Here is a 24,490-nt window from a genome sequence, read left to right as displayed (position 1 = left end):
TCCCATGTTCAATGTGTAGAGATCACTTAAAAATGAAATCTTTAAAAAAATTTAAAAATGAAATATTGATTAATGTTTAAAGTTGGTTTTCTTTTAAGTATTTAGTCAGTGGAAGTATAAAATAGGTTATTTGCCCTCTGTACAGAATGACTTTTTAACTATTTGCTTTTACTTGTATAGGTTATGGTTCAATCTATTTTGAGGGAGATGTGAATTTGACAAATCTAAATTTGGATGATATTGTGCATATTCGAAGGAAAGAAGTGATTGTCTACTTAGATGATAACCAGAAACCACCTGTGGGTGAAGGGCTAAATAGGTATGGATTTATTTACATATTTAGAAAATAATCTACTAACTCACAAAATTCTTTTCACATTATATACATTTTTCTGCAACTTTTTTTTTTTTTTTTTTTTTTTTTTTTTTACTTACTGTACAGTATGTGATTGTTTCTCTAATTTGAAAGTATAAGTGGTAAATGCTATACTAGGACTTTTTGACTCCTTCTCCCTAATACTATCAGGTCCAACTTTTATTCTCCAAAAATGTATTTTGATAGTAGTTTTTTTTCCTTATGTCTGCTGCAACCATTTTTAATTCTTTCTCTATATTTTAATTTGGGAAACTAGCTTCTGATACCTCTTTGGATAGATGAGGGGGCCATAGTTAAAGTAATTTATGTTCACAACCTACCAAGATTGAATCATGAAGAAATTCAAAATAGCCCTATAGTAAAGAAATTGAATAGTTATTTAAAAAAAAAGTCCTCCCCCAACCAAAAGCCTTTGACCAGATGACTTCAGTGGTAAATTCTACCAGACATTTATAGAATTAATGTCAGTTCTCAAATTCTTTCAAAAGACTGAAAAGGAAGGAATACTTTCTAACTATAAGGCAAGCATTACCTTAATTCCAAAGCTAGAAAAAGAAACTACAAGAAAATAAAAGTATAGACCAATATCCTTGATGAATACTGATGTAAATATCTTTATTTTTTTAATTAATTAATTTATTTGACAGACAGAGATCCCAAGTAGGCAGAGAGGCAGGCAGAGAGGGAGGGGGAAGTAGGCTCCCTGCTGAGCAAAGAGCCCAATGTGGGGCTCGATCCCAGGACCCTGAGATCACGACCTGAGCCGAAGGCAGAGGCTTTAACCCAGTGAACCACCCAGGCGCCCCTGATGTAAATATCTTCAAAATACATTTGACCCTTGAACCACACAGATTTGAATTGTGTGGTCCATATACATGGATTTCTTTATAGTACAATACCTTAGGTGTATTTTCCTTAGACTTTTCTCAACATTTTCCTTTCTTCTAGCTTACTTTATTGCAAATACAATATACAATACATGTAACACAACAATATGGGTTAGTTGACTTAGGTGATCAGTAAGGCTTCCATTCAACAGTAGGCTATTAGTAGTTAAGTTTTGTGGGAGTCCAAGATACACAGATTTTCAATTGCTCTGTGGTTGCTCCCCTAACCCCTGCATTGTTCAGAGGCCAGCTGTATTACCAAAGAGACTTCAGTAGTACATTGAAAGGATTATACACCATGACCAAGGAGTATTTATTCCAGGAACACAAGGATGGTTTAACATACAAAAAGTGATCAGTGTAATACATGACATTAGTAGAATTAAAGAAGAAAATCACAGATCATCTCAACAGATGTAGAAAAAGCATTTGCCAAAATACAACACCTTTTCTAGAGGTAGAAGGAAACTACCTCAGGGGGCCTGGCTGGCTCAGTCAGTGGAGCACAAGACTCTTGATCTTGTGGTTTTAAGTTCTAAGCCACACGTTGGGTGTAGAGATTACTTAAAAAATAATAATAAAATAAAAGGAAGGAGACTACCTCAACTTAATAGAGCCATATTTCCAAAAGAATGTCAGACTCAGTGGTGGAAGAATGAAAGCTTTTCCTCTAAGATCAGGAACAAGACAAGGATGCCCACTTTGCCAGTTTTATTCGACATAATACTAGAAGCCCTAGTCAGAGCAATTAAGCAAGGAAAAGAAATAAAAGGCATCATCCACATTAGAAAGGAATAAGTAAAATATCTCTCTTCAGAAATGAAATGATCTTGTGCAGAAAACCCAAAGATTCCACTAAAAACAGTTACAAATTCAGCAAGGTAGCAGGATATAAAATCAATACACAAAAATTGGTTGAATTTCTGTATGCTAACTATGAGCAGTCTGAAAGGGAAGTTAAGAAAAAAATTCCATTTACAATAGCATCAAAAAGAAAAAATACTTAGGAATAAATTCAACCAGATAGGCAAAAGCTGGAGAAGTGAAGAAAGACAAATAAATGGAAATTTTTCCCATGTTCATGGATTGGAAGACTTTAAATTATTAAAATGTCCATACTACCCAAAGCAATCTACAAATTTAATGTAATCCCTATCAAGACGCCTTCACATTCATTACTTAATGGTTAATCTTATGGTGTTCCTGTTAATCTCATTCTGCAAGCACTTGTTGTTTATCAGTGGCAGTTGCTGTTATTACTAATGTTTTTGTTAAGTACAATAGCACTTTAAGACCTTCATTAAGACTTAGGTCTTATTATCAGACATTAGCACTGAATGTGGTCAAGGCTGTATAGTGTGTTAACTAAAATTTCATTGGAAATAATTGATGATGTGCTCTGGTAGTTGAGAATGAATGAAGTTTGACCCTTGAACCAGATACTGAGCTAGTCAGTTGATGGTGTGGGTAATTCCTTCTTTTTGAGCTTATCTACCCTGGGAGGCAAGATTCAAGTTTATGAAACATCTGCAGAGTAATTCCAAAATAACACAGGTACCTTTATTTGCTGTTTATATAGATATTACTTGGCTTTCTGATCTTAAATATGGAACATTTATACTTTATGTGGTTGTACATTGCAGGAAGGCTGAAGTTACACTGGATGGAGTTTGGCCAACAGATAAAACATCTCGTTGTTTAATAAAGAGCCCAGATCGACTTGCTGATATCAACTATGAGGGTAGATTGGAAGCAGTTTCAAGGAAACAGGGAGCTCAGTTCAAAGAGTATCGTCCTGAAACAGGTTCTTGGGTGTTTAAGGTATGATAGTCACTTATCCTAGTTCTTATAATTTGTGATTAGAGTGACAAAATGTCACTCTAATCACTTAGAAGAGATCACTTAGAAGAAGTCCTCTCTTAAATTCTTTATTTTTTTACAAATTAGGGAACAGGTATAGAGATGCATGATTTGCCCCAGATTACACACCTTTGTTAAACCCCAGAACAGTAAAAAGCTATGAAAAACTTTATGCTCATGATTCACATCCTCTGCCTCATCCTATGAGCATTTACATATACTTGTAAGGAGTGTTTTTTCAATCTGTGGTATCATTAGAAGCATGAGACAGAATTTTTATCTCTTGATATTAACCCTTCCTCAGTTGTCATTCATTTAAAGATTTCAGGGGATGAAAACATTAACATCCTTCCTTCCTTGATAGTTTAACCTACTGGTTTCTTCTCTTCTAAGCCACTTGCGTTATTTAATTGTTGAAGGCCTGACATAAGTCGGTAGTGAACAGCTAAGCAGTATATAGATGTGAAAATAGTAATGGCTCTTCCAGATTTGGTTTCCTTATTAGTAAGTTGTTGTTGTGTACAAGCAACTAGTACATGTACTAAACATCTAAATCTAGGGATAGCAATAAATTACATGTGATAGATGACATTTCATTCTGCCTTAAATATTTTGATAACTCTTTCTTTTTAAAGCTAATTCTGCATGATTTCAAGGGCAAGTATTTTAGAAGCTGTTAGGAATATAAGAGTTAAAATTGATTTTGTTGGATTCTGGGGTGCCTGGCTGGCTCAGTGGTAGAGCATGTAACTGTTGATCTCAGGGTTGTAAATTTGAGGCCCACATTCAGTGTAGAGATTACTTAAAGTCTTTTTTTAAAAAGTTGATTTTGTTGGATTCTCTTTTTCCTTAGGTCTCTCATTTTTCTAAGTATGGCCTTCAGGATTCTGATGAAGAGGAGGAGGAACGGCCATCTAAAACTAGTACAAAGAAGTTGAAGACTGCTCCTTTGCCTCCTGCAGGCCAGGCCACCCCATTCCAGATGGCTCTTAATGGCAAGCCAGCACCTCCACCCCAGGTAGAGACAGGACAGTGAATTTGAATGGAATCCATGATACAGAAGTTGAAGTCATTCAGCTAGTACAAAGCTGTTTATGACCCCTGGAACTTTGAAGAGTACAAACATATTGGCAATCACGTTGAGACAAGTACGAGGGAGGGCATGAGGTGGTCCTGGCATCTTTTTTTAAATTGAGAGATTTAAAGAATTCTCATGCTGTTTGGATCATTCCTTCTACAGAGTGTCATTCTTAAACACCTCCCTCTGTTTCATTTGGACTTGCTGAATTCTCTGCTCAGTGATCAACTTAAGATAGCATTTTGCTTGTGTGGGTTGATACAAAGTAAATCTTACTTTCCTTGACTACCTGATGTGCAGTTTAGTTTAATCTTGTTCTTTACCTCCCTGGTTTTTTAAAAGTTCATTTTGCTTTCTGCAAGGGTTTTTTAACTCCATTTTTCTCAAGTTGTTTGCTTATACTTCAGGTAATGTCTTGATATTTGTATTTTAACAATACATAATATTTCTGAAAATAGATCAGGTTTTAGAATATAAATCAATTATTTGGTGTGGGGGGGAGAGGGGCTGTGTTGTTTATTGCAATTACTTGTGTCATACTCTTTCAGTATTGTTAAGCCAGTATAAAACTTTTGTCCATGTAGGGAGGGGTTTGCAATTTAAATATCAGGTAGTTTCTTTTCCAACTCATAAAGAGTTTTACTTCCTTTGGATGTTGTTTATATTCAATCAAGTTACAAAAATTTTTTTTTCTTTGCTGCCATACTCCCTCAAAGAAGAGAATTTAATACAGAATTTCTTTGTAAAGCATCCTCTACCTCTCAGCTGCTAAAAGCAGGACCTTTGGAATTTTTGTGCTACAATTCTTATGGCTGCTGAAATGTGCAATTTTTATGATTTATTAAATAATTTCTTGGGAGGCATTTTCTGGAGATTGTTGTGTATGTATGTTCATATTTGCGCGTACAAGGTGAGGGAGGGCATGATAAAGGTGGGAAATGGGATATACATTGACTTCTATGTTCATAATCTTTATAGCATAAAACCCCTAAGAAATACCTTCTGAACTAAAGAAATGCTATAAATGGACTTGGTTTTCCATGTTCTTTTTCTTTTTTTTTTTTAATCATATACTTTGTGTAATCCCTTTCTTTCTAGAGTGTTTTTGATCTTACATTCTATGTATTTCTTAGGATAAGAGTCAGATAGCCTTCATTTCTGCTAATAAAATTAATTGTTAGATCCTTAAGATGCAGCTGTGAAAGAACAACTTCATCTGTGGATAGACAGCAAATTTACATAATGTATCTTGACAATCAATGATTTTTTTAGGCTGTTTAGTTTCTAGAATACAAACAATAAGGGATAACCATACATTTCTGTGATAACACTTCAGTAAGTGAGAACTCTTTAAAAAAAAATTTGAGGAGCACCAGAAAATTTCAGAAGAACCAGGTTATAGGAAGAAGAGATGTGGTAAGGATCAAAATGGGCAAAAAGAACATAGTGAGTGGGATCTTTTTCAGATATCTGCTTTGATTTAAAAAGCAGGTAGTCTTTGGCTGGGGAAAGCAGAAATGGGAGAAATGGGTAAGTTGTTTAGATCTTAGACTAATGTATTAGAACAGTAATGAAGGATTCTTCCTTCATATTGCCCCAGTGACCTGAGTGAGATAGAAAATGCTAGTGGTTGCGTAGTTTTAGTTACTAGCACCAAAGACCTACATTTTACTTGGCATGAGGAAAATCCTTGTGCCATCTGAATGAACTGGGAACAGAGGGCGCAGTCTTTTTATTCTGGTGTCAAGATGATTATCTTCACACTGTCACCTGGCTTCCTGAGGAGCTTGATTTCAGGACACAGTGTTCTTCAGTCCAATACAGCATTTTTTTTTTCCTATGCACAATCTCAGGTTCTTGGAGTTGAGAATTGAGGGGTTTTTAGGTCTTAGGAAGATTGGTGTTTTTTTAATGGTCACTTCATCCCATTGCCTTTTATATAATACTCTCATTCCCCTCTTTGTAGTTTGTTCTTAAGATTAAGAGGTAAATCTAAGCAACCAGGAAACATTAACGTAACTAAATCTTTACATAGTAATCTCTTCTATGCCTTTGAAGTTAGAGAAAATGTTGGCAGAAACACCTTTATCACACAGGTCAATCAGGGAATTGCAGAAACATTTTGGTGTTAGAACATTATTTCCAAAATGCTGATCTGAGATCCAGTTTTCAGGTGACTATAACACTACTTTGGTGACCTTTAATTCCATAGATACAACATGGGGCTCAGGCATATTTATATTTTAAATGCCTTCCCCCAGGTGATTGAAATATGCGGACAGGGTTTAGAACCATTTGTTGAAAGACCTCAGATGGCATTCAGGCAGAGAGACCTTACCTATAGCCTTTTTTACCTCCACCTCTTACTGAACTTGGGTTCAGTATCATTGAGGCAGACTAGTTTACTTGCTCACACCTTACTGTTGTTCACTCAGTACATTCAAATGAGTTAGAAATTTTTTTAAAAGAAAAAAGTAATTAGGATTTTTAAAAATTCCATTTTATCTTGTGTATACTTTTTAAAAGTAAACCGGCAGCTATCTAAATTTATCCAGTAAGTCTCTATATATATGTTAAATATATATTTTATATTTTTATGTAATTAATATATACTACATATATATATATAATGTTTACTACAAATCTTCTTGCTTCAGATATTAATGTTGCAATGTCCTATACTTCCTGTTGTAATATCCCTGAATGTATGTGTAGAAACATACTCACTTACTTGGTGAGTCCTTGAAACCCTGAGATGAACTTTTTCCGGAAAACACAGTAATGTTGACAGGGCTAATTTTCTAGCCAAATGAATGTAGAACATTCTTTGTAGTTAGAAAGCAAATAATTTTGGAAGCAGGCAGCAGTAGTAGTTATACTGGATTAAATTATTTGGGGGGAAGAACACTATAAATACCTGTTTGACCGTGGATTGGTTGCTCACCCTTTATTGAATAAAAGGTGTCATGATTTACTTTACCTGCTTGAATTATTTTATGTACTAGATTAAGGGATGCTTTATTTTTAGGGTATTGGTTGCTTTGTTTGTATGAGGAAGATTCTCGTGAGGTGGAAAATGAAGGTTTCTAAAATCATTGAAGGTTTCATTCCTGAAACCTCACCCTCCATATATCTAAAGAGAGAGTCATTTTTACAGATACTATCTGTGTACTTAGGATTTGTAATGTACTGTGCTGGTTTTAAACATAAATAAGATCTACTTTCAAGAGATTATAGAATATGAAAGGGATATTCTGTTTGGCTGTTTTTCCGAGTATCTGCCTTATTTTTCCATAAATTTCCCAAGGGCTTTTTTTTTTTTTTTTTAAACTTCCTCCATTCCTTCTGAGCCATCTTTCTGTTAATATTATTATTATTAGTCTATTTTTCTTTTCAGGACTGGCTTTGAAGAAGCACCTGATCTCCCAAGATTTCTCTGAAAATAAGTACACAGTCATCTTTTGGGGGAGTTTGCTGCAATTGCTTAGATATACTTAAAATTCACTGATGGGGGTCTTAGGAGCTTAACCAGCTCCTCATAGTTTCATAGTCATTTACTTCCCCCTTATCCACTTATTACATGATACCTCATGGCTTTAAAGTCTGTGTGTGAGGGTTGAGTGAATAAAACCTTGATCCCTAGCACACTTCTTAAAAATAAGGTCTGTGCTTGAGTTGTTTAAGGCAAAATGTGAGGATTTCATCAAAATGTTCTAAGTGAACATCTCTTGCTATTACTTCTTCGTTTGAGTAGTGTAAGTTGAAACCATCTTCCCCCTTTTTCCTTTCCTTTCACACATCCTCCTCACTCCTTGTTCTTTCATATTAATTGCCTTCTCTAGTGTGTGCCAGGCATTACACTAAGCGGTATAATTGGCGAAGAAAATGTTTGATGAATGTTGACTTGAACAATGTGTTTGGTGATAGCTACAGAGAATAGTAGGCCATAATCTGTTTTCAAGCTTTGACAGTGTGATGGGACAAATACATACTGCATATGCAAGAAATCCTATTATATCATGATGAATCATAAAAAACAGGTTTAGACAGGGTGTTATAGGACCCCAACAGAGGGAGCGTATCCTAACTGATAGGTTGACAAAGAGGATATATGGAGCAGTTTAATAACTTTTACTAAAAGTGAATTGGTTAAAAACTAACTTACGAGAGAACTTTTGGAGTTTGAGTGTTCCCATAATTCTTATAATTAAAATGGGAGCATTGTGATCATGGCTACTTACTTTTTTTTTTTTTTCCAGAACTAACATCAAGTTAACCTCTCCAGTAGGTAAAAAATACTATCATTTTTGCCTTTCACCATTATCTAGCCTTCAGTTTTGTTAGAGCAGACCTTGGGGATTCTTAATGTCTTAAGTGACAATTTATTATGTATCCAACAGCTCAATTTTTCTACAGTTAAAATGGAAGGATTATTAATACCTTACTAAATGGTGTCTTTTTGTAAGGATATTTGTTATAGGAATGCAAGGGTGGGACACCTGGGTGGTTCAGCTGTTAAGCATCTGCCCTGGGCTCAGGTCATGATCTCAGGGTCCTGGGATAGACCCCCCACCCCATCGAACCCCCCATCGGGCTCCCTGCTCAGCAGGAAGCCTGCTTCTGCCTCTCACACTCCTTGTGCTTGTTGTGTTCCCTCTCTCGCTGTCTCTCTCTCTATCAAATAAATAAAATCTTCAAAAAAATAAATAAAGGAATGCAAGGGAATAATAGCTAATATACCACTAAAAATAAAGCTGAAAAAGTTACACTAATGGATGTTTCTTTGCCTAAAGTAATCATAAAATTATTTTTAAAACTACCTGTTACATAATAGCATCCATCTAAGGGTCAGCATGAAGTAAGCCATTTAGGAAGATAAACCCCAAACTTTGGAAGATTAATAATCTACAGATGATACCATGATAAGAAAAATAATTAGTAAAACTTCTTGAATTTGAGAATGTTTCGTGAATCGGTTTAGCCATTTGTTAGTTATCATTTTACCAGGTAATATGCAAGTTTAGGACATACTTAATGATTTGTACTGAACCAGTTATTTTACAGTGTGCTTCAGGTTGAGGAGTTATTACCTTTTCAAATCATAAACTGTTAGTCATGGGTATATCTTGAAAACTGCTTAATAAATGTAAATCTAACTCTTGGCACTTGAACATAAAGGAATAATTCCTAGATTAGAGTTGTTCCTGGTTGGCTCAGTCAGTAAAGCCTGCAACTCTTGATCTTAGGGTCGTAAGTTCAAGCCCCATGTTGGGTGTGGAGCTTATTCAAAAAAAAAAATTTGCTTCTGGTATTACTTTGTTTTTCCTTTTTGAGTAATTAGAGTAGACATTCCTCATATCTTACATGATAACTGCACATGTAGGGCCCAGCTAACCTTTAGGATTCAGTCACCCAAAAGATAAATTCCAGGGCCTAAATAGTTAACTGGAAATTTTTTCTAATTGTTTTTTAAAAAATGCAAAATTAATGGAGACTTTGGTATTTGTACTTTTTGGTATTTGTACTTTATTCTTTTTTCCCAATGGCTTCTGGCTACAAGACAGTGTGACGGGGCAGGGTCAACCCTATGTATATCAGAGAATTATATTTGCTAGCTAAATGAGGTAAGGCATAATCTTTGTCTGAAGACCACCATTTGTTCAGTGTAGGGCTTAGGTTTCAGACACCAGACCTTAAGATATTACCAAAGGATGATCTCATGAATCTGTATGTGGACCCCAAGTACATACAGGGGGGGCTTGGGGTAATTATTATGAAATCCTTTTTAGCAAATATGCTACCTCACATTGTCATAGCTATATTATACTCCGAAAACTAGATATGGTCTAAAAGCTCTATGTCTGTGGTGTAATTTAATGCTGCTTCCCTGATCTTTCTGCTATCTACAGAGCCAGAGTCCAGAGGTGGAGCAGTTAGGGAGGGTTGTGGAACTGGACAGTGACATGGTAGATATCACCCAGGAGCCAGTTTTGGATTCCATGTTAGAAGAGAGCGTGCCTGAGGATCAGGAGCCTGTGTCTGCCTCAACACACATTGCATCTTCACTGGGAATTAATCCACATGTCTTACAGGTGAAGTCCTAACCTACCCTTACTACAACAGGAAGCCAAACTAATTTTTATCTCCCTTTCATAACCTCAGGCTCCTTCCTTGGTTATTCACTGAAGAGCTTTGAGTGGTCATTGGAGTGAGGAAAAAACAAGAATTTGGCCTGGGTTTGGGCTTTATTTTTCCATTCTGGGAGGGAAGGGGAAGTCTGTATTGAGATTCTGAAGACCTGGATTCTAACCCTGGTTTTGTAACTATTACTCTGTGACTTTAGGCAAGTCATTTAACATCTGTCAGCACTAATTTTTCTCTACAGAATATACTTCGTTTCCTTTATAGGGTGGTTTTGAGGCTCTAGAAAGTGCTCCATAAAAGTTTTTTTAATAGCCTAGAAGATACAGGTTTCTTTAAACTCTGTCTCAACTTCCCCCTGCCTATGGCTTTGATGTGTTAAAAGTTGAGCCTTTGTCTTACATTTGAAGTTAGTAATTCAGCAAACAAGTGAGCAATTGCTGTGTGCCAGGCTTTGGCGAGACTCTAGAAACAGAGGAGTATTCTGCAATTTCCGCCATCTAGGCACATGCAGTGTAATAGAGTCAGCCACACAAATATTATACTAACTCTGGACACAGCCTCAGGCAAAGCAATTTATTGGTTATTGGAAACTGCATTTTTCTTTTATGGCCTTTGAATTTGGGGGAGCACATTCATTCTATAGGTATTGCCTTTTAGATCATGAAAGCATCATTGCTTGCTGATGAAGAAGATGTAGATATGGTTCTGGATCAACGCTTCAGTCACCTTCCTTCTAAAGCAGATACTTCTCAAGAAATCTGTTCTCCCAGACTCCCCATTTCAGCATCCCACTCATCAAAATCCCGTTCTTTAGGTACTGTAACTAATACTATTTTATGAGAAAGCTGTAAAGTCCTGCTTTTCACCTGTCTTCTTCTAAGCTGAGTCAACTTCTCTATCAAATATCCCCCTAAAGGCATATGGCATAAGAATGGCAGGAGGGGATATACTCTTATAAATATGTTAGGTGAGCCAATTTTTAAAAACCATAATCAGCTTTATTGGTGCAGATGCAGAAGTTATATATGGACAACAAAGCATTTGTGTTTTGTTCAGGTTATATTTTTATTTGCTTATGAATGTGGATTAGATTATAAACTCAGATTTTCTAATTTTTAATCGCACCTTAGAGGAATGAGCAAGTTGTCCTGCACTGTACTCTTTTTGTGCAGTCCTCATGCTATCCTTATTTTATAGCCTTCCAGGGGCAAATGTTGCTTCTTAAAATGCACAAAACCTGTCAGATTTCTACCTTTTCCTAAACCTCCCCAAATTCTTAGGGAAGTAATATTTGATTTTAAAGCTTTTCCTTTTTTCTTCTTGGGGGCTTGTAACTGTGTGGGATTAGGGATAGAGTATTGATGTCAACGAATCTCAAAACGTTTTGAAAGCCAGAGGAAATACCAGGAAAAGATTTATGTTGCCTTAAAAACTAGGTGTTTAGTTTTCAATTCTTTCAAGTGAAAGACTTGAAACTTATTATTATTAACTTCCTTTTTAAAAATATTTCAACTAATAAACCATCAATTAAACATTAACTATAACCTTTTCCATAATGGGTACTACATGAAAATCTCATACTTCAATAACTGACTTGTTTTAAAAGTATTAGGAGAACAGGCGGTAGAAATAAGAACTGTCCTTCTGAAGGGCACAAGATGCCTCAGTGGGTTTTGTTTTATTGAGTCTAGCATTGAGCATTAGAGTGGTGGCAATTTGAATTTTGATCTTACTAAGTTTTTTCTACGGACTATGAAATGGTAACATTTGGCGTGAGCATTGGTGTCAGACTTCCCTGGGCTTAATCTCTCAATCCTGCCACTTAATAGTTTTGTGGATTTGGAATAAACACTTTTCTGAGCCCAGTTTTCCTACCTACGAAATGAGGATGAAAGTGTTGTTCATCTGAAGTTATTAAAAGGTGAAATGAAACCATGTATACGAATGGCTTATACAGAATCACAGATAAGAGCTTAATAATTTCTTTAAAATAGTAGTAGTAGTGTTTGTTATTAATGTTAATGTTGTTGGCATCGTCATCACTAAAATTCTAGCCTTGATTTCCTGGTTGAAAGAGTATTCCACAGACTGACTTGCTGCTTATCATCTGTGTCTGATTTAATTGGTTTGATAAAACTGTAATCTCAACCTCAATGATTTTTGCTGTTTGAGAAGCAAGGGAGACTGTATTTTCTAATAGTCTTTTTTTCCCCCCTATTTCAGTTGGTGGGTTACTACTACAATCAAAGTTTACTAGTGGAACTTTTCTTTCACCAAGTGCCTCTGTACAAGAATGTCGTACTCCCAGAGCAGCATCTTTGATGAATATCCCATCCACATCCCCTTGGTCTGTCCCTCCACCCCTGACCTCTGTGTTTACAGTGCCCAGCCCGGCCCCTGAAGTTCAGTTGAAAACCGTGGGTACACGCAGACAACCAGGCCTAGTCCCTCTTGAAAAGTCTGTCACCTATGGCAAGGGGAAACTCCTGATGGACATGGCTCTATTTATGGGACGCTCATTTCGAGTTGGTTGGGGCCCCAATTGGACTCTTGCTAATAGTGGAGAACAGCTGAGTGGCTCTCCTGAACTAGAAAATCATCAGATTGCCGATTCTATGGAATATGGATTCCTGCCTAATCCAGTTGCTGTTAAATCGTGAGTCACAATTTCCTTATGCTTTTTGAGAAAGACAACCTGGTAGGTAAGAAAAACCTTTTCATTGTTAGGAGACCCAAAGTCAGGTCCCTGCTTTGTGATCTTTCTAGAAATGTTCTTAGTACAACTTTAGATAGCAGAATATCTTTGTATAATTAAAAACTAAAGTGATTAGTAAGATAACCCCATTTGTATCATCAAGATGTGAAGAGTATATAATACTTATTTAATGGTTAAACTTTATTTGGAAATGTAACAGACCCAAAGCTGATGCTACAGCATTCCTTATTTTGTCTTTTTTTTTTTTATCCTTTTTATTACATTTTTTTTTTCCTTTTTTCTCACTTAGATATTTGTGTTTTTTTCATACATAAGGTATAATTCTCAAATAAGCACATTTCCTCTATCTTGGGCCTGGTCAGGTGAATGTATAAACTGTGTATAATCCATGCATAAGTATTTGGAAATATGACATCTGATAGGGGGCTCCTGCCTGGCTCAGTTGGTAGAGCATATGACTCTGGATCTCAGCTTCGTGAGTTCAAGACCCACATTGGGTGTAAACCTTATTTAAAAAAAAGAAAAAATGATGACATCTGATAACTGTGTTATGTTATATATTGCTACATAATCCACATTATTAACATTTATTTATGTTTCCAGTTCTGTATAATTTGTGTATGTGTATATGTATGAGTGTGCGTGTATATATACATGTATGCATGTGTATGTATATGTATCTCATGCAGATATATGTATAGTTTCTGGCAATTATTAGACAGTATGCATACAGTTGTTTTGTGCAAAATATATAACGTTTTCCTGTTTACTCTGTGTAACAAGTTGTGCTGTCTTTATTACAGATTAAATGACTTGATTACCTATTATGCTTAGTTTTTAAAGTTGACGCTGAAGAAATACAAAACAGCAATATCTCTTGAACCTCACCATTAGTAATGTTGATCCTAAACCTAGGTTATGCATGATGTCATATTTTGAAAGTTGTTAATAACAATCTTAAAGTCAGATCAAGGCTGGATTGATTATATACTCATCTTAATTTAGAGTCAGTTCTATAGTGTTTATGAGCTTAGCCTCACAACTTTTGAGACCTTACTAAGTGTAATTTGAGAAATCAGTATTCCACAGTAGCTTTTGGCCCTTGGATTTCATAGTGTCTAGATACATGTAGAAGCCACTCTCCAAGCTGAACTGTATTGATTCCCATGCTTATTATAACCTGGCTGAATACATGGGCCAAATGATTTGTCTACTCATTATATAGCAAATAAGTTCATTATAGTTTGACGTAAAGAAATACAATTTCTGTAAAATCACAGGGAAATGTTTTGCATTCTCTTTGTAATCATAAAAAGAAAGGTTTGTAGGAAAAATCTAGCATCCGTCTTATCTTCATTTTCTGTCTTGTTTATCATTTGGTCTTATAGCCTTACTGAGTCTCCATTCAAAGTTCATTTGGAAAAACTCAGTTTGAGACAAAAGAAGCCAGATGAAGACCTGCAGTTTTATCAGATACCTCTGGAGCTCAAGTTAAAACATAGCACTGTACATGTGGATGAGCTGTGTCCTCTCATTGTCCCTAATCCAGGAGTTGCTGTCATTCATGACTATGCAAATTGGGTTAAGAAAGCATCAGGAGACTTTCTGGAAGCTCAAAGTGAGTATGGACTGTTTCTGTTCTAACCTTTGATGTTACAGGAACTGCCATAGAAGCATGTGTTCATAGGAGGACATATTTCCTTAGGCCAATGTAGTGAGCGGATGCCTGATCTCACGCTTGTCTATAGTTGAGTTGGAATGAGCAAAATCTCAAGGAAGGAGAAATGATAACAGTTTTACAATTATTCTTAAGGCTTTTAACATACAAGTCCTCTTTTATAGGAACTATAGCCAAATTCTTTGGATATTTGAAATTGCATTCCTTCTGCCACACAGAGAACATAAGGAGAAAAAGCCATTCCTTCTTGCTTTTCTAAATCCTACCCATTCTTCCATGTCCAGCTTAAGTACCACTTGGTCCTCCCAACAATTTAATGTTCCTAACTTCCCTTCCTAACCTCTCCCATTACCTTTCTATTACTATTGTGACCATGGTTGTTCTCTAAACGAGTACTTTGGTAAAGGGCTTTTTAAAATTGGGAACTTACTATTTTAAAATCATAGAAAAATCTTAATGTTACCTTTCATAATAGTTCACCATTATTCAAGAATGGTGACTATTTTAAACTCTTCCATACCACACGTTTTGAGAATTGTGTATATTCATTTCTTTGTGTTTGCTTCAGTTGTCTCATTTTCTTTTCAAACATGTGCATCATCTTCCCATGTATACTTGTATTTGGCTTAGTGGTAAACAGTGCTTCTGTTTCGCTTTCCTTCCTGAGGAGCAATATGAATAGTACTAAAGAATGTAGAGTTGGACTCAGATTACTTTGGTTCAAATCCTCGCTCTGCTACATGTTGCCTATAACTTTTGAGCAAGTTACTTAATGCTTTGTACTTCATTTTCCTCATCTGTAAAATGAAGATGGCAACTACTGTATATTTACATTGTGTAGTTTAGAGATGGCTTTCCTCTTAAGTGCTTTGAACAGTGTCATTTAGGCTCACTAAATGTTAGGCTCTGCCTACTACAGGAGAGAAGACTCCCTTACAAGTTTTTAGAGCACTTCATGTTTCTTAAAGCATTTTGTAAACAGAATGTAATCAAGTTGGAGGACTTTTCTCTGTCATTTGAGATTATGTTAGCCATAATGCAGCTAGAAGAATCTATTTAAAGGAGCATAGAGTTACATTTCTTATATAAGTACCAGAGGAACGTGGAATGAACAAGCAGTTATACTCCACACCTCTAGAACTTGTAAGACACAGCAGAGTGAGCTGGAGACAGATTAAGGGCAATCAGCTTAAGTGGTTATTCGGGGTATGTATTAATTTATGTATTTTTATGTCACAATTAGAGTGATGTCCTCTGTGTAGGTACTTTGACTTCATGTCATAGCATTGTTTTCCTATCCTTGTTAGTTGTGAAGCACTGGAGCCTAACATGGACATTATGTGAAGCCTTATGGGGCCACCTGAAGGAGCCTGACAGCCAACTGGATGAGCCTAGTGAATACATTCAGATTCTGGAGCGAAGAAGAACTTTCTCTCGCTGGCTATCCCATACTGCTGCACCTCAAATTGAGGAGGAAGTCTCCTTAACCAGAAAAGACAGGCCTGTGGAGGCTGTCTTCAGCTACCTCACAGGCAAGAGGATCAGTGAGGCTTGCTCTCTGGCCCAGCAGTCAGGTAGGGCATATGGTCCTTCTCTGTATCCTTATCTACATCCTACTCACTAGTGGTTCCTGCCCCTTAATTGTAGATTTGCCTTTGTCTTCTAGCCTGAATTAAGTATAAACTTTCCAGGAAGATTGCTGGTTCCTCCAGAATAGGGACTGTGTTCTCTAGTTTTCTTTTTAGAACCTTAAGCATTAAGTTTGCTTCTACATATGCATTTATAATGAAACTAGAAGATAGAGATAAGCATAAAGCAATAAATGCAATTCACCTAAATCCTTCAGTATTTACTTTATGCATTTCAGTGTACAGCTTGTACTTGGACTGTTTACTCTGTAATATATAAGTATATTAAAATTTTTGTACACAAAGCAACGTATGCCTGTAAACTTTTCAAAGATGGTACCCTGCTACATATATAGAGAGATGGTATTCTTTTCATGATCTCCAATATAGATATTATATTCAAATGCTTCTCTGTATTCTTTTTTCTACAAATGTACCATGTTAGCAAATTCCTTTTTTGACATTTAGGTGTTTTTTCCCTCTCCCTATAATCAATTCTCCGAACCTTTTAAACACAGGTATTTTGTATTAATTCACTTATTTCATTCAAGTAAGTGTAAATTTAATTTCCAGGTTGAGATATCTACTTTTTTTTTTTCCCAAGGATTTCCCATTTTGTATTTGTGCTTTTTTAAATTAGTTTCCCTTCCACTAATGAGAGGCATTTAGCAAGTATTTGATAACTGTCCAGACATAAATCTAGGTAAAAATAAAAGATGGCATAGTTCAGTTTAATCTGTGTATAATAAAATCCCTGATCAAACCTTGTTACTGAAACCTTGTTACAGAAACCAAATAATTAGAGCCATCAACTGGATTTATTTTTGGAGGCCTTGGCCAGTTTGGATTGTAAGGAACAAGCATAGGAAAAGCTAGAATCAAGAACTTTTCTACATGGACAATTGCACCATTCCACCGTCACTACATGTTTAGCTTTTTGTGATCTTCATATATTTTTCTTATACTGGAAATTTATCTTCAGCATTGGCCTTTTATAAAGTTAAAAAGATTATGAATCATTACAGAGAGAAAGTTATGCTCACCAACACATATATGTGTAGCAGAGGAAGATCTCAAGGAGTGTCAGAAGTCAGGTCCTTAGATTTATTTATTCACAAACTCTGCTTTTTCCTTCCCCTGCCCCCCACTTTTTTTTCCTTTTCTTTAAGGTTAAACTTTTGGCAAGGCATTACCTTTCAGCTTATTAAAAACCGTTGATTCACTATCTCCATTTTTAATAATTGATAGAACAACTAAACAATATCAAGAACGTAAAATATTTGGGACACCTGGGTGGCTCAGTTATTGAAGCATCTGCCCTCAGCACAGGTCATGATCCCAGGGTCTTGGAATCGAGTTCCACAGCAGGCTCCTTGCCCAGCAGGGTGTCTGCTTCTCCCTCTGCCTGCTCTGCCTGCCGCTTTCCCTGCTTATGCTCTCTTTCTCTCTCTGATAAATAAATAAAAATCTTAAGAAAAAATTTTTAAAGACAATAAAATACTTGAAAGCTCTCAGTGTTACCTGATATCTACCCAACAGGAAGAAAGACCTCGAGTCAATAATCTAAGCTTCTAGACACTCCCCGGTGGTCTAGTGGTTAGGATTCAGCACTCTCAAAAACCTAAGCTTCTAAACTAGCAAAATAAGAACTAAACCAAATGGTAGAAGAAATAGTAAAGACTAGAACAGAAATCAATGAAAATGACAATGTAAAAAAACAGTAATCAATAACACCGAACATTCGTTCTTTGAAAAGAGTAAGAAAGCTTACAAAACTTTCACTACCCTGAGCATGGGCGGGGGGGCAAAAAAAAAGGAAAGGCACAAATTACCAAAAAATAGGCATGAAAGAACATCTCTACTAACCTTACAGAAAAGGGACTACTATAAAAAATTCTGTCATCAAATTCAGTAACTTTGATAAAGTTGACAAATTCCTAGGAAAATACAAATTACCAAATTGACCCAAGAAAAAGAAAAACTAAATAGATCTATAATGAGTAAAGAGGTTGAATTAGTAACTATAAATCTTCACTCAGAAAAGCCAAGGTCCAGATGTCTTCACTGGTAACCAGCGCGGTTTTATTTATTTATTTATTTATTTATTTATTTATTTATTTATTTATTTATTTTTAAAAGATTTTATTTATTTATATGGCAGACAGAGATAACAAGCAGGCAGAGAGAGAGGAGGAAGCAAGTTCCCCGCTGAGCAGAGAGCCCGATGCGGGGCTCGATCCCAGGACACTGGGATCGTGACCTGGGCTGAAGACAGAGGCTTTAACCCACTGAGTCACCCAGGCGCCCCATCAGCACTGTTTTAAAGAAGTAATACCAATCCTCTACAACTCTTTCAGAAAATAGAGGGAGCAGTTCCCATCTTGTTCTATCATGACATTATTAACCTGATGTCAAAGCAAATGCACAGAAACCTACAGCTAACATCATATTGAAAGACTGAAGATTTCACCCTAAGATTGGGAACACCATTTCTTTCTTTCTTTTTTTTTTAATCGGGGTGGAGGAATGTTTTGTTTTTCGTTTCTTTGACATAGAATGTATGATTTGTTTCAGGGGTACAGGTCTGTGATTCATCAGTCTTATACAATTCGCAGTGCTCACCATAGCACACACCCTCCCCAGTGTCCATCACGCAGCCACCCCATCCCTCCCACCTTTCTCCACTCCAGTAACCCTCAGTTTGTTTCCTGAGATTAAGAGTCTCTTATGGTTTGTCTCCCTCTCTGGTTTCATCTTGTTTCGTTTTTCTCTCTGGGAACACCATTTCCATACAGAATTGTAGTGGATGTTGTAGCCAGTTTAATCAAGAAAGGAAAAGTAGCAAAAGCCATACAGATTAAGAAGGAAGAGGTAAAACTGTCTTTATTCAAAGATGGCATAATTCTGTATGTCGATAGTTCATTCCTGAGGAATCAACAGAAAAGGCAGTGGGACTAAATAAACTAGTTCAGCAAGATCTCAGGATTCAAGATTAATGTACAAAATTCAGTGTGTTTTTACATATTAGCAACAAGCAATCCAAAAATGAAATTAGAAAAACAATGGCATTCACAATAACATTAGAAAGAATAAAATTAAGGAATAAATGTAATAAAAATGAGACTTGTACTGTAACTATGAAACAGTAATGAAATGAAGATCTACGTAAATGAAGAAACACATTTCACATTCATGGCATGTATCTCGGCTTCAGCACTATTATCATTCTTGGCTGGTAATTTTTTGTTGTGGAGGCTGTCCTGGGCATTGCAAGATACTTAGTAGCATAGCATCCCTGCCCTCTGTCCATTAAGAGTCCTTTACCCTCAGTTGTGACAACCAAAAAAAAAACCTCTGGACATTGCCAAATGTTCCTTGGGGAACAAAACCACTCAGATTGAGAACCAGTAATAGATTGGGAACCTCAGTATTGTTAACTGATTTATACATTCAGTGCATTTTCTATCAGAATGCCCACAACAGACATTTTTGCAGAAATTAATAAGTTGATCCTTATTTGGAAATGTAAGAAACCTAACCAGTTTTGGAAAAGAACAAAATCAGGAAACTCAACACTTGTCTGTTTTCAGAACTTCTGTAAAGCTGCAGCAGTCAAGACAATGTGGTACTGGCATAAGAATGAACAGAGAAAAATAGCACAGGATAGAAATGAGACTTCAAATATAAAACCCTTCCACTTATAGTCAGTTGATTTTTGACAAAGATGCCAAGATAATTTAAAGATGGAAAGGATAGTCTTTTCAATAGATAATGCTGAGATAGTTGAATATTCATATGCAGAAGATTAATTCATATTCTTAGCTTGTGCCATACACTAAAATTAACTTGAGGAAGTAACTTAGAATCCTCATCAATGAGAACAGTCTTCTTGAAAAGTCAGGGATTGGCAACAGCCAATTGGTTTGTTAACTGTAATCAAAGCAAAGAGGATCTTTTTTTTTTTTTTGAAGATTTTATTTATTTATTTGACAGAGATCACAAGTAGTCAGAGAGGCAGGCAGAGAGAGAGAAGGAAGCAGGCTCCCTGATGAGCAGAGATCCTAATGCAGGGCTCGATCCCAGGACTCTGGGATCATGACCTGAGCCGAAGGCAGAGGCTTTAACCCACTGAGCCATCCAGGTGCCCCACAAAGAGGATCTTAATGAATATATTGTATCAAGCTCTGAACTCCACCTTCTCTAGTGACAAGGGTAGTTATACATCTTGGCCAATAAATCCTCTCTTTTGGGTTCTCTAGATACACTGAAATAAACTTTTCTTTTTTCCTTTTGGTATCACTCACCTAGAAAACTAGCAGCTCATGATCAATTGGGCTACAACACTTACTGAATGAATCATAATCCAATCATGCTTTGATTACCTGTATACAGAGAGACCATGTGTCCTGCACATTTCCAGATGTGTTCCTGGTGCATGATTTTTTTCCTTTAGGCCTCTCTAATTTATGAAGGAAACTTTTGAGATGAGAGCCTCAGTTCTGGCAGGATGGTATTTTATATAGACATTTAAGCACTGACCCATATACAAAAACAAGAGGAGAAGGACTATCGACTTATAGGAGGTTTGTAGTAAAGGCTGGAACAAAGCATTTTTCTCTTAACTTACAGCTTAGCTGGAAGTTTTCATCAACTGGAATTTCTATTCCCTCACATTCTAGTTAATGAATATCTTTTTATTGCCTCAGCCCTTTGTACTTAAAAATGTTTAGTAATAGAGATGACTAGACCTGTGAGAGTGAGAGAGTCAGGGATTCTCACACACACATTTTGTCTGGGTTTCATTTTGCCATTTCTCAGTGCCATTCTCATTGGGCATGTTTTCAGTTATGTGATCTCAAGTCTTCACTACACACCTTTGAATCAGATAATTCTTTGCTCCATTTTACAGATGAAGTACTTTATCTAGGGTTGCAGAAGTAATAGATCTAACATTGAACTCTGTACACTATATAGTCTTATGTAATTTAGGTTAAACTACTTTGAATTTTTTCTACCCAAGCAGAATGGTAAGTTCTTGGTCAGTGTTTTGGGACTACTGCAGAAAGCAGTAACAGTGTAAAGGTCTTCCTGAGGGCTAGAAGAAATAAGATAATGTCCCCACGTTTTTCCGTAAGTCTGTTAATCTTCGCGATCACCAGAGAACTGTTTCTCTTGTAGGTGATCATCGTCTTGCCCTTCTTTTATCCCAGCTGGTGGGTAGCCAGTCAGTCCGTGAGCTGCTTACTATGCAGCTGGTGGATTGGCAACAGCTCCAAGCTAACTGTTTCATCCAAGATGAGAGACTGCGTATCTTTGCCTTGTTGGCTGGAAAACCGGTACTTTCCTCTTTTCTCATTAACTTGTATATGTTTTCTCATGTAACATATAATATGACATATAACTAAGCAACTTGTTTTTAAATTTCTGTGTAAATATTTTCAAATTACAAAGGTATATCACGTACCTTGTAAAAGAAAACTGGTCATATAGAAATTAAAACATTGAAGTTCACCGTATCCCTTATCCTAGTGGTAAATTACGTAAATAATTTATAGTCTCTTTCCAGACATATAGTAAGTCCATATCAACATATATGTGTGCATATTTACACATGTGTATATTCCAATAAAATCAGTTATACACAGTAGTTCTGTAAATTAACTATATGGATGTTTTTTCATGTCATGTGGCATCACTCTTTTTAATAGCCACTTCTGTTCATTCTGTGGGTGATAAAGCATAATTATTTTAAGCCATTGCTGCCTGTCTGATTGACATAGTGCTGTCACTTTCCAGCAGTGAAGTAGCTGGTCAGAATTTATGCACAACTTAGTTTTATAAGATGGCAACTGCAGGCAGTAAGAAGACCTCTTCTTCAGTTTCTGTGGTTCCTTTCTCTTCTCAAAGCACCGATAGTCTAAATCTGCCCTCTCACCTGCCACCAAGGAAACTGTATTTTATATTTGGATCATTAACACTGCCAGTCTAGTTCATTTAAAATGTTATTTAAATAGGGGCACCTGGCTGGCTCAGTTGGTAGTGCATGCAGCTCTTGACCTTGAAGGTCGGGAGTTTGAGCCCCATGTTGGGGATAGACTACTTTAAAAAAGGAAATAAAATGTTACTTGACTAAGTGAGTAACTTGCAGATCTGGGCAGTAACAAGATAATGTATGACACATAGCTGTGGTGATGATTTTGTCTCCTGCAGGTTTGGCAGCTCACAGAGCACAGGCAAATCAATGTGTGCTCATGTTTGGATTGGAAACGTGCCCTGGCTGTGCATCTGTGGTATTTGCTTCCACCAACAGCCTCCATTTCCAGGGCGCTCAGCATGTATGAAGAAGCATTTCAGGTATTTATGTTCAGTAGAGCCAACCAAGAGTCATGGGGGGAGTTCTGTATTTGCCAGAAAGGTATTGCAGAGAAAAAAACACCAAGTCATACTTCATAATACTTTTCCTAACTGCTTTCTTTGAAAGTACCATAAAATTGAAATGGACCCAGGAAATCTGATGGGAAAGTTTTCTCCTGCCTCTGGACAGGGCTACTTTTAAACTTCTCCAAGTGTCTCCTTCCATTTTATTTAATATGATGTTTCCACAGTTGACTTTCTTAAAGCAGTTTTCCTGCCCCCAAATGAGAGGGTTTTTCTTTTTTCCTAATGCTGTCTTAGTCCTTTGGGAATTCCTTGAGATACAGCCCAACCTCAAGTTTGGTATAGCCCCAAATTAGCAGGCCTGAAAAATCTGCCTTTAAATATCATATGCCTTAACTGTGTTGAGGTTAAAGAATTATTAATGTGGGGCGCCTGGGTGGCTAAGTGGGTTAAGCCTCTGCCTCAGCTCAGGTCATGATCTCAGGGTCCTGGGATTGAGCCCCACATCGGGCTCTCTGCTCGGTGGGAAGCCTGCTTCCCACCCCCCGCCTGACTCTCAGCCTACTTGTGCTCTCTGTCAAGTAAATAAATAAAATCTTAAAAAAACAAAACAAAACAATTATAATGTGAGGGGGTGCCTGCGTGGCTCAGTTGGTTGAGCATCTGACTCTTGGTTACAGCTCAGGTCATGGTCTCAGGGCCGTTGAGATCTAGCCTCGGATCAGACTCTACACTCAACAAGAAGTCTGCTTGAGATTCTCTCTCCCTGTCCCTCTGCTCCCCCTCATGCTCTCCCTCTTTCCCTCTCAAATAAATAAATAAAATCTTTTTTATTTTTATTTTTTTAAGATTTTATTTATTTATTTATTAGAGAGAGAGGGGGAGAGAGCACAAGCAAGTAGAGCAGCAGGCAGAGGGAGAGGGAGAAGCAGGCTCCCCGCTGAGCAGGGAGTCCGATGTGGGGCTCGATCCCAGTACCGTGGATCATTACCTGAGCTGAAGGCAGACACTTAACTGACTGAGCCACCCAGGTGCCCCAAATAAGATCTTTTTTAAAAACGTATTATTAATGTAGGGTTTTTAATTTATTTTTTTTCCTGAGAGAGAGTACAAGAAGTAGGGGGAGGGTCAAAGGGAGAGAGAGAATCCTAAGCAGATTCCACACCTCAGTTCCACAATCCTGAGACCATAACCTGAGCCAAAACCAAGATTCTGGTGCTTAATCAACTGAGCCACCCAAGAGCCACTGTTAATGTTTTTTTTTTTTTTTTTTTTTTAAGATTTTATTTATTTATTTGACAGAGAGAGATCACAAGCAGGCAGAGAGGCAGGCAGAGAGAGAGGAGGAAGCAGGCTCCCTGCTGAGCAGAGAGCCCGACGCGGGGCTCGATCCCAGGACCCTGAGATCCTGACCTGAGCCGAAGGCAGCGGCTTAACCCACTGAGCCACCCAGGCGCCCCCACTGTTAATGTTTTTAAAGCCATCATTTCAGGGCAGCTGGGTGGCTCAGTGGGTTAAAGCCTCTGCCTTCGGCTCAGGTCATGAGCCCAGGGTCCTGGGATTGAGCCCCACTTTGGGCTCTCTGCTCGGCGGGGAGCCTGCTTCCTCTTCTCTCTCTCTGCCATCTGCAGAGAATCAGGAAAGCTGGTGATTCAGAACAAGTCCAGGGGGCTTGGTCAGGTGGTGGGGTGATGGTGTAAATCCTAGTCCAAGTTTAAAGCCTGAGAACTAGGAGCTCTGATGTA

At 37.1% G+C, this 24,490-nt stretch overlaps 1 protein-coding gene across 13 annotated transcripts in view; it reads left to right on the top strand.

Moving 5' to 3' along the window:
• The window catches only part of NUP98 (nucleoporin 98 and 96 precursor), a 119,854-nt gene that overhangs the window by 77,097 nt on the left and 18,267 nt on the right, over positions 1-24,490 (top strand). For all 13 annotated transcript variants that reach the window (XM_047690392.1, XM_047690390.1, XM_047690394.1 and 10 more), the window contains 10 exons: positions 181-319; positions 2,907-3,084; positions 3,977-4,141; positions 10,111-10,293; positions 11,003-11,159; positions 12,569-13,001; positions 14,450-14,679; positions 16,047-16,313; positions 21,546-21,703; positions 22,578-22,721. In XM_047690392.1, coding sequence (XP_047546348.1) covers positions 181-319; positions 2,907-3,084; positions 3,977-4,141; positions 10,111-10,293; positions 11,003-11,159; positions 12,569-13,001; positions 14,450-14,679; positions 16,047-16,313; positions 21,546-21,703; positions 22,578-22,721 — 2,054 coding nt within the window. The remainder of the gene's footprint in view (positions 1-180; positions 320-2,906; positions 3,085-3,976; positions 4,142-10,110; positions 10,294-11,002; positions 11,160-12,568; positions 13,002-14,449; positions 14,680-16,046; positions 16,314-21,545; positions 21,704-22,577; positions 22,722-24,490) is intronic.

Source organism: Lutra lutra, chromosome 10, assembly GCF_902655055.1.
Source record: "Lutra lutra chromosome 10, mLutLut1.2, whole genome shotgun sequence".
Taxonomy (NCBI): Eukaryota; Metazoa; Chordata; class Mammalia; order Carnivora; family Mustelidae; genus Lutra; species Lutra lutra.
Note: the sequence above shows the minus strand (reverse complement) of the source record. Positions and strands in the feature narration are given on the sequence as shown.